This window comes from Nothobranchius furzeri, chromosome 14 (assembly GCF_043380555.1).
Source record: "Nothobranchius furzeri strain GRZ-AD chromosome 14, NfurGRZ-RIMD1, whole genome shotgun sequence".
Lineage (NCBI taxonomy): Eukaryota > Metazoa > Chordata > Actinopteri > Cyprinodontiformes > Nothobranchiidae > Nothobranchius > Nothobranchius furzeri.
In genome coordinates, this window is record NC_091754.1 from 37,127,500 (window position 1) to 37,138,814 (window position 11,315).

At 39.6% G+C, this 11,315-nt stretch overlaps 1 protein-coding gene across 1 annotated transcript; it reads right to left on the reverse strand.

Moving 5' to 3' along the window:
* Positions 1 to 7,836: 7,836 nt before the first annotated feature.
* On the reverse strand, positions 7,837 to 8,681 carry LOC107389440 (gamma-crystallin M2). The gene is made up of 3 exons (XM_015965573.2): positions 8,661 to 8,681; positions 8,292 to 8,534; positions 7,837 to 8,168 (listed from the first exon to the last, which is right to left on the reverse strand). Exons 1-3 carry the CDS (start codon positions 8,667 to 8,669, stop codon positions 7,896 to 7,898), a joined length of 525 nt encoding a protein of 174 aa, XP_015821059.1. The 5' UTR covers positions 8,670 to 8,681; the 3' UTR covers positions 7,837 to 7,895.
* Positions 8,682 to 11,315: the final 2,634 nt, after the last annotated feature.

Below are 11,315 nucleotides of genomic sequence, written 5' to 3' on the forward strand. Positions count from 1 at the left end.
TGTATATCTTTTTATTTAATTCTCTCATGGATAAATTATGAAGCAATTGCAAATATTAGTTACTTAGTAGGGGTATGCCGATTCACTAATTAATCGATGCATCTTGATGTGACACATGCCGATTCAAAACCGATTTATAAACATTCATAAATGATTATCAGACATAAAAATCCTTCACCTTTAGGCAAAAATTGCTGTTTTGAATCCAAAATGGGTCGCCTATGCGATTAGGTAGTTTACGACATTGTGGAGTACCTTACAACATACATTACAACACTGGACGGCTTTACAGCATAAACTCAACTGCTGGCACAAACCCGGCCGCAGTTTTGATAACTTTAAAATACTATTGACATTAAAATATTCAAAAAAATTGTGTTTTTACCATTTTTAATAAGTTCAAGTCTGAAAAAACACAGCAGCAAGTACAATCACGTATAAACAATAGTCTCTTCCCACTTTCTGTTCTTAAGTCCTGTGTAATGTGACCATAGCACAGCTTTCTAAAAGGCGCTCAGCGGCGCGAAGCATCCTGTGTGACCACTTGACTTCTCAAAATCGATGCTGCGCATGTCCGTCTCCAGTGTGTCCCAGGCTTTACTCCACTCCCACTTCCTGCTAGACAAATGCAACAAATGCTGTTGCCTGAGTATTTTGTATGTATGTAAATTCTGATTTGCCAAATTTATAAAATAGGCAGGTGTTAAAACAGAACTATTTCCAGAACTAATTAAGTGTCTAGCTGACTCCCGATCCGGCCAAATCGGTGAACAAGCTATTTGAAACTATCCTGTCACTGACCTCAGGTCAAAACATTGCTCTGCAGCGCTTGGTGATATCAGACAAACCTGCTCTTTTAACAGCCTTAGTGTCACGTTGGGGTGTGGGTGGCGGCAGACCATGTGTAGTAGAGCTGACCAGGAGGCAGAAATGCAGGCTCAGATAACATAAAATGGATTTAATGATAGAGGATACAGCAGGAGCAACGAGACACCACAACAAACTACAACAACAACAATGATCTGACAAGGAACACATGCAGAAGGGGCAGGTGAGACCAATAAAGAACTAATCAGGGGCAGGAGAGAGTAAGGCCCTGTCCACACGTAGTCGGGGATCTGCCAAAACGTAGATATTTTTCTACGTTTTGGCCTGTCATCCACACGAAAACTGAGTTTTTCACACGAAAACTGCGTGTGGACAGACAAAACCGGAGTTTTAAGGTCCGTAACGTCACTTTCCGCGACAAAAAATGCTGACATCACGTGTGCGACCTGTGTTTACACTAGCCGACAGCATGGATGCCCTCAGAGCTGCGCTCACTTTATCAATTGTCCAAGCGCTTTCTGCTTGTTTGTTTTTGCAAGCGGAATTACTGCTCCTTGCGGAAGACCACAGACGAAGGACGAGGTTAAGAACGGGGGAAGTACTGCCGCCTACTGGTCTGGCATGTCCTTAACAACGTATTTATCCGGGTACGTGTGGACAGAGTTTTTTTTTTTTTAAACGAGGTGGTGTGGATGCAAGTTTTTGGAGGGGCGGATATTCGTTTAAAAAAAAAACCCGGCTACGTGTGGACTAGGCCACAGATGCAAAACAAGCATTGCAGCTTCCTGTCGAGATATCTCAAGACTAGACAGGTCGTATCGGAGCTAATCTACAAGTTCTTGGTACCTAGAGATCCATGCCATCAGTAGTGTTCATCCAGACCTCTAGACCCCCTGGGGTACTTAAATGTTTTTCTAAAACATCTAGCTTCCATTCCATCATTTCACACATCACACTAAATCACTTCATATTCATTCCATTCCACTACATACATACCTTGTCTTGTATAATCATTAGTTTAGGAAAATAGAAATAAATTCATATGAATTCAGACATACTCAAGTTTAGTTTATAAACATGAAGTATGTACTTGTTCCCTGATAACTAAAAGAAACTAGAATCCTCTGATTAAACATTGAAAGATCGATCAGGTTGATATTTCATATTTATATGGAATCATCACATCTTGTTGATCGTTTGTTACATATGTAGCCACTCCTTAATGCTACACCTGGCAGACCAAGAGGGCAGAGCCACTAACAAATTCACACACAGGCTCACAACATTGTTCCATAATGTACTAGCTAACGTCATGATGCATCTCTTAGCCAAGGTAAGAAAAAGACTGGATGAGAAATCATTGTTTTTAGGGTATTCTATGACTGATGACGTAACAGATGGTATCTGAAAGCTAACACTGGAGGAAGGTTAAGTAAACTGGTAGGACCTTTAGTCTACCTGTTGTAAGTGTTACTAATTCCGACACATATCTGATGTTTTTGAAAGCGTCTGAACGGTCATGTTGCATAAAATCCGTCTCCTACGTCACTGAGTCAGTCTAGTACACTAGGCTACTGGACAGTAGCACAGGCATTACCTATAAAAGGGCTGAACTGGCTGTCAGGAGTTGGGATTCTGATGACCGTCCTGATTGAAGCATGATGTCTGAATAAAATCCCCCATGGGCTGAAAAAGATCTTTGGCCTCAGACTCTATTTACTTAAGCTTCTACACAGGTTGTGAGGAAAATGAAATGTGCACACATTATTAAGGTATACAACTGTGTTGTCTGTCTGTTTGTTTTATTAAATGTCTGTTGGCATGTTTTTGTGTTTGTGTTGCTTCTTCTTTGTCTTCAAGGAAAAGTGTGTGTGTGTGTTGCTCTGTCTCTCTGTTCTCTGACTATATCTGCTCCTGAGCAGAGCAGCAGAAAGATTTTTCACAGTCAACCCTTAAGGGGCCTGTGAGGGGGCTTTGCAGAATCAGAAAATGGAAACTCAATTAAAACAAGTATAAAAAATGAGAGGTTATTACTTAAATATTTTTAGGAAGGATAATGATTATTAAGATTAAATTTAAGAAGGAACTTGTATTTAATTAAATATAATAAATAAAATTAGTTACTTGATGAAATTCACTTTTTTAAGGGATTACTGGTGATTCTTTTTTAGATTTTGTCACACCGAGCAGGAGGAGGTAGGACCCAAAATGCAGAAGCCAGAATGACTCGAGGCAAGAGCAGTTGAAAAAGGTAAAATCCTTTTATTAAGGTGGCAACACAAAATAACTTGGAGATGCAGGAGTCAAATCCAGAAAACTGAAAATCAGGAAGCCAAAAAACAAAAGCTAAATTATGAGCACGAAGACTAGAACATGACTAGGGAACAAAACAACGCTGACTCACAACAACGGACCGACTAACACTGAGGGACAAGACAGGGCTTTTAAACACAGAGGGAGGTGGTCAGGGGAACAGGTGACAGGTGTGAGTGAGATCTGGAGGGAAGGCAGGTGCATTCAATAAACTAAATGGAAAAAGAACTAAGCAGGAGGGAAGATGGAGGAGGATTAACTTATAAAACATGGAATAACTAATCCTAAAGACTAAGGGCAAAAATAAACAACTAATAACTAGAGGGAAGCCTAGAGGGAGCTGGGAATAATAATGGGACATGAGAGGAGAACCTGGAGGAGAACAGGAGGAGGCTGGGAACGGAGGGACACAGAACATGACAGATTTGTATTTATGAAAAAAAAAAAAATTGCACATTATTAAATTAAACTTAAAATTGAAATAAACAACTTCCTAAGGATAATTCATGAAACTGCAAGGACATTGGAGATTATGAAAATGGTTTTAATGGCACAAAGGTGCAATGGAATAGACTAAGCAAATTGTTCAACTGATGAATCAAGTAAGTGAAGTGATTAAAGAATATATAAAAAAGATAAATGAATAAACAAAAATATAAATGAACAAATAAATGGGAATATTTAATAAATATCATGATAAATAACATACAAACTGGTTGTATTTTATTGCTGTATGTTGTACAAACTTCTTCAAAATGAAAACCTTTAACAACAACAGTTTCTAAATGATACAAAAATTAAAAACCAGCTCCATGTACTCCAATTCCTTTTCTATGCCCTCTGGAATAACTATGATGAGGAGACAATCTATTATGAACTACAAATGAAAGTATAGCAAACTTTGATACTGACTTACTGGACAAACTGTGTGATGGGTTGGTCCTTGTACTTTTATGAACTGCTAAGTAAACTGAAGCAAACTTACTGCTATCTTGTGTTCTACCTCACCGTTCAGACGACCCGCTGTTCGGATCCAGAGGTCAAGGGAGGATGTTGATCAGCCTCTGGGTACTCGGTCCGGTAGGGTAGACCAGTGGTACCGACCCTCTGGTCCTAGAGTTGCTGCAGGCACACAGGTGGATGGTTTGCGTCCGAGCAGATTCTTAAGGAATCTCATAGCATCAGCTTGTTGCAGATGGCGTTCCTGTTGAAGCAATTCTATTGGCGTGACAGAAAAGCTTAGTAGAGGTTTCGAACAGCCGACTCGATCCTCAGGACTCTCGTTGCCACGGAGAGAATTTTGGTGAGCTCAAGAACTGAACTTGAACTGAGGAGTTAGGTTTTAAGAGACAGCCGGTAATCTTATTCTAACAAATTAGATTTTGACATGTTAGAGGGTAGGACTTAACATACCTCAGAACACGCCCTCCAAAGATAGAAAGCTCTGGTGTTATGGAACAAAGACATGTGAGTGCAGTTAACCTTAACCTGATTGCTGTGTCCTGCATGGTGTGTATAAGTGCAGATGATCTTCTTGTCACTGTTAAACATTACTGATTATCATAAGTAATAATTATTATTAACCAAAGAATAATAATTCATTTCAGTAATTAAATACATTTATAATGAACCTTGATGATTATTTATGAACATTGTAATAGACCGTGAAAAGATCTAATTAAAAATGATTCTTTTAAATCTTGAAGTGTCCTTCATCTTGCGGATGGAACAGAGTCAGATAAAGGCAGTCAGATTAAAGACGGTTTACAGCAGACTTCGTGTCTCCTGTGATGGATAATCTGTAGACAGAAGTACAGCCAGGACAGTTTGACCCAGCTGAGGAAGTGTGACCTTTGGGACACAAATGAGGCCATTCATGTCGCTACAAATAGTATTAGCAGATATACTAGACAATAGAAACTGGAACAGGTTTAGTGGACAATATTTAGTACAGAGGTACTTACTGCATTTGGGATGGAAAAACAATGTGGGCACATCAACAACTTTTGAGGGAAGTTTCCTCTTTCTAGAAGGTTTCCTGGTTTCTGGTTTATTTACAAAAACAAATCTAACATATAAAATAATAAAAGCCTCCGTGAAAAACGCAGCTGAAAAAAGACAAAACTACAGGTGATCGAACGAGTACAAAAAACGGCAAAGCAATGTCAAATATGACTAAATATAAACTAAAATTACAAAATAAAAACATAAAGTAGGAAATTTACTGAAAATAATTATTATTTACACCAGTAGAAGAGATAGAAGTTGAAAATACACACCCAAAACAATTCCTCCGTTGCCCTATGAGCACGGCACATGGCAGACTGTTTATTTCCTGGTTATCGGGCAGGGACTTGCGTAACATTACTGTAATGTATTGTATACCACTGGAAAGTACATCGTCTCAGCTTTCAGAATCTATTGATTGCGCAAACTGTCAAAGAGTTACGGTAAAGTATGAAAGCCATTTTGTGTTGCCATCGACACAACCACAGCAGCTTTGGGGGCCCCTAGTGGCTTGGGGACCCTATGCAACAGCATAGGTTGCACATAGGAAGAAACGGCCATGGAGCCAATGCAATGATTCTAAAACCAGTGTAATGTGCTCCCGCCTCCTGGTCTTCATCAGGACACGTGCTGCCGAATTTTGTAAAAGTTGTAAGCCTGAGATGCTCATTTTGGGAAGACCAGAAAGCAGGGCATTACAGTAGTCTATTCTACTGGTGATAAAAGCATGCATCAGCATCTTCGTATTGGCCCGAGAGAGAATAGAGAATAGGTTTTACTGTGAAAAAAATCCTCCTGGGCCGCGATCTTTGTTTCAACAAATTATTGGAAACTTGCAGGAGTTGCTGACAGAGAGTTGTCTGCACCCTGATGAACAAGCTCTTTCTTCTCATGAATCTAAAACACTAGGATAGCCCTCCGTTAAAATAATCTAAATTAATTTCGCGTGCGACAGATTTGGCTTCAAGCCAAATTTGCACTGTGGACACACCTCGGCCACTTGCTCTCTGAGTGTTAGCCCAGTCCTCAAGACCATTTTCAAGTTCAGGCCACTTGCTTTTCTGTCCTCTGACAGCCTTTCTAGTTTTTTGGCATTGAATGAGTTCTTCCTGCTGCCGTTTCCAGCACTGAACCATGGATTCATCCATGCCAAGCTTACGTGCGGCAGCTCTGTTTCCCTCCTTTACTGCCAGATCAATGGCCTTCAACTTAAATGCGGCATCATATGAACTCCTTCGTGTAGTTTCCATGATGAGGGGGTATGGATTTGAAAAAAAACAAACAAACAAAAAAAAAAAACAATGGACCACTCAGCAGCAGTCCAGTCCTTTTTGTCTTTAGTCCACACAAGATGCTTCTGATGCTCTCTTGTTGAAGAGTGGCTTGACACAAGGAATGTGACAGTTGAAACCAGGTCTTGCATACGTCTATGCGTAGTGGTTCCTGAAGCACTGACTCCAGCTGCAGTCCACTCTTAGTGAATCTCCCCCACATTTTTGATTGGGTTTTGTTTCACAATCCTTTCCAGGGTGCAGTTATCCCTATTGTTTGCACAATTTTTCCCTACCACATCTTGTCTTTCCCTTCACCTCTCTATTAATGTGCTTGGACACAGAGCTCTGTGAACAGCCAGCCTCTTTAGCAATGGCCCTTTGTGTCGTGCCCTCCTTGTGAAACTAGACTGAGACCATTTTTGAAGGTGTTTTGAGATAATCTGTTGATAAGTGTGGCACAGAGGGGTCTTGAATATTGAACCTTTTCACAGTATTTTAATATTCTGAGACACTGAATTTGGGAATTTCATTAATTGTCAGTTATAATCATCACAATTAGAGATATAAACATTTGAAATATACAAATCTCTGTGTAATGAATTAATCTAATATACACATTTCATTTTCTGAATGTAATTACTGAAATAAATCAACTTAGTCATGAAATTCTAATTTTATCACCAGCACATGTATATTTTCTTTAACAGTCTGTTCAGGAGACCAAACAACAAAGCTCTGCAAGAAATTCTGCAGTATCTGTGACCTCTAATCCTTTAGCTGCCCTGTACTTTTGTGTATCGCAACATATTGTAGATGGTCATTGACAGTATTTTTTTATTAGTTCATGCTATCCTGGTTTACTCAATTTGTCATTTTGTGTCTCTTGCATTTTGAGTCATTTATTTTGTTATGTTAGTGTAACATTTGACTGTTGGGGGACATACTGACCACATTTACTTTGAATTAACCTGAATTTTCTTGTTTGAAATAAAATTGTAGTAGGGATGATTTAGTGCTCATAGAGTGACCTTCTTAATGCTATTAAATATGTGGTATTAGAAGGTTTTCATCATCAGATCATGAGGAAACAGCAACTTAGGTACAAAAAAACAATAAAGGATACTTTACTTGAAGGGTAAATCGGACAGTCAGCATCATACAATACACAACACATCACAGAAATAACAAAAAGCTTTAGTGAGTGCAATGTTCTAGATTCTTTATTTACAATGACTGGCTGCAGTGTTTTTGGATCTTTTTACAAATGAGCCATTAAATAATTCAAAGATAAAATATATCAAATCCATAGATAGCTGTCTCGTTATGTGACTGTATTTTATAAAGTTTATTAAGCTATACTTTTTGATGTATTTAATTGCAAACCAATACCAGTAAAAACACCTTCACAAGTTGGTTAAAAACTTTAAATTTTAATAAAGAAAGTGATATTTACAACAGGTTTTTGTTTGATGGCTAAAATTCGGTGACCCTCCTAAATGATCCAACAATGGCACAGGTGGCACACCAGTCGCGGTACCTCCTGTACTCTCCAGATTTCAGGAAGTACTGTCTGCCTCGGTAGTTGGGGTATTCATAGAAGATCCAGTAGCCATTCATAACATTACAAGAGTAGACATGGCGATGATGGAAACGGTCAGAAACACAAGGACAGTCATCCATGAACTCCATCATATGGCCGCTGAAATCGGGCTTCTCATAGATTCGCAATCTGTAGGAACCTCTATACTGTATGAAAAAGTATCCCAAAATAAAACCACACATCCAAAAACAACAAATATTATCAGGGTTTAATGGCACAACACAATTATAGCAAAAGAATGGATCAGAAGGTATCAATGTTTGCCTTACCGCTGGAATCACCCGACATGATCGGATACTGCTACTGAAGCCCATCCACCTCTGGTAGTCAGGGTACTCTCCCCTCCTCATGAAATATTGATGGCCCATGAAGTTGGGTCGTTCATAGATCATGAAGCAGCCACTCTCCACCCGAATGGAGTTGCAGCGACTGAAGTACAAGTGAAGATCAGTGCAGTCATTGCTGCATTCATAGCTCCGACCCTGAAAGTTCTTGTCTTCGTAAAATATAATCTGGTGAAAGAAATGGGAGAATCAAGAGCAATTAAGAGTAAAATTTTTCTCAAATAATTTTTCCCCAACAAAAGTAGGACCACAGTAAGGGTTTTCCTTTGACCAGAGAGCATCCATAGTACTTACCTTGCCCATGGTCTCTGTTGGAGAGATTGCCCATGTTTCCAGGGCTTTTTATTCTACCTCTTGACAAACAAGTTATTGTTATTCAAATTCTTTGCTAGTTATAACTAAAGGCTACTGGCACATGTTTGCCTTTTTGTTGTAGCTCAACATTTGTCAGAAATATGGATTTGTATTTGAAAAAGCAATAAATATTTTACTGGTTTGGTGTTTTGACTTGCATGGGCAAAGGAAAAGGCTGGTACACTATCCACACATCCATAGAACAATGGCTACAGAACAACATGGAACAACCCTTTTGCATTAAATATGTTGTGACACAGAGCATGACGCCAGTTTGTGCTGCTCTTCCTGAACAGCCTCCCTGTGTGTGTTCAGTTGGTGGGACATAAAGATTCAACTCAGACATGCACCATGTTGTGTACTTTGTACCTTTGTGTAAAACTCTTGTACTACAAACGGTGCCAAATTCCTTCAGTTATTATTTGTTGGAAGACTTGTCCTTTGAAATTACATATTGAATTGACTATTGAGTACATAGTGGATTTTTATTTAAATCATCCCTTATTTTAAAACCAACCCAGAAAAAATTGTTTTATTCTGGGAACTGTTTCTGAAGGAATCAGAGTACAGTTGGAGGGACTAATGACTACTTGCTGGCTTTCATAAGACATTACCAAAAACTGAACACCTATCCCCAAAATACAATTTAACTAGGGTTGTTCCAATCACGTTTTTTTTGCTCCCGATCAGATTCCGAGTCATTTGATTTTGAGTATCTGCCGAAACTGAGTCCTGATCCGATACTTTTCAGAAAAGCATTCAAAAAATAATAATTTTAACAAAGCTTTAAAATAAAGAAGAAATTAAAAAATGGGGTGGGTGGGGGAGTTGGGGTGGGGGGTGGGGGGGGCGCAAAAGCATTAAAATCAGAAGAAAACACATCCAAACTGTCTTTTAAGTTTCCCTTTAATTTTTTTAGGAAGTACACTATTTAAATAATTGTTTATATTGTGAGTAGCAGTGTTGCTCTTATTTCAAGTTGTTTACTCCCTCAATATACAGTGGTGAACCGTGTTCACCTAACGGAGCAGACAGGCAGAGCCTTTGGCATGTAGGGTAACCTTTCTCTGCATAACACCTGTAGCTCCAGCACTGGGAGCAGGGTCCAGCCAGCCGTGGGGCGTATTAAGCACCGGTGCTGCAGGAGAACTATAAATACCGATGTTTTGCCGTCTGTTGGCAATTTTTCTTTGTTCATTAGCATAACTTTCTGAGTGTGTGACAACTGAAGAGGCTTTTACTTTATAAAGTGAAGAGGTAAATGTGTAAACAACAACAGGGCCGTTCTATGCCACTAAAGTGTTCTATTGTGGGATCTACTGGATCTTACAAGAGGTGCCCATTCAGCATCTTGGCAGGAACTAAAGTTTCAGTTCTTTGTGACTATTGGACCAATGAGAAGCCAGAAAATGTAGGAGGCGTCAACAAAAGTCCTCTGTAACATAATGAACAATAAGATTTGATATTCTATATGAACATGAATTATCAATATTATTGATCTTTTGATATTTCATTTAAGATGAAACCAGGTCTTTTTGGTAGTCCAGGGAAATCACACCTTCATAATAATTTGAGACAGTGGTAAAATATAGTTTATAAAAATCAATTTAATACTATTTTTCTACTACTAATGATGAAACACCACAAATTATGATGAATGATGGTTGAAACAAGATAACTGAGACAATGAATGAAATAATGTTATCTAGCAAAACCCAATTAAGCTCCCCTATTTAAAGTGGGGTTTTCACGTTTGATAGCTTATTTTACTCATGGGCTGCATGGTGACACAGTTGTTAGCAGTGTTGCCTCGCAGCACGAAGGTCGCAGGTTCGAAACTCGGTGCGGCCTTTCTGCGTGGAGTTGCGTGTTCTCCCCATGCATGCGTGGGTTTCCTCCGGGTACTCCGGTTTCCCCCACAGATCACAACATGCCCTGTAGGTTATCAAAATTGTAAGTCGCTTTGGATAAAAGCGTCTGCTAAATAAATAAACATAAATATACTCCTCCCTCAAACCATCTATCTTCTCTTTAAACATCTTTGGTATGTTCTTACTGTGTTATTTTTCTAACTGCATTATTGGTTCTTGTTTAAAACACACAAAAGGTTTCTTTTTTACCTTGCTGTTGACAGATCGGGCAGCAGAGGGCGACAACGTCCTCTGCCGCCTGTGGATAAACGGAGTAGGAATGATAAATGAGCCGCACTTGTTTAGCGCCTCTCAGAGTAAGGACTCCAAAGCGCTTTACACTACAGTGTATCATTCATCCATTCACAGACTGATGGTGATGAGCTACAATGTAGCCACAGCTGCCCTGGGGTGCACTGACAGAGGCGAGGCTGCCGAGCACAGGCGCCACCGGTCCCTCCGACCACCACCAGCAGGCAAAGTGGGTTAGGTGTCTTACCCAAGGACACAACAGCAGAATTCTCTGTCCGGAGCCGGGATCGAACCTGCAACCTTCCGATTACTGGACAACCCGCTCAACCTGTTGAGCTACTGCTGCCCCAAGGAAGTGACACCACCATCAGCATCAGCTCTGAGGAAGTTTGCAGCCGCGAACGAAACCATCAGCAGCAAGGTAAAAAAAAAA

Excerpts from the sequence above, each read along its gene's own strand:
- LOC107389440 (XM_015965573.2), bottom strand. Across the intron at positions 8,169-8,291 it reads CATGTCGGGTGATTCCAGCG|TATAGAGGTTCCTACAGATT; the intron begins GTAAGGCAAACA and ends TTTTTCATACAG.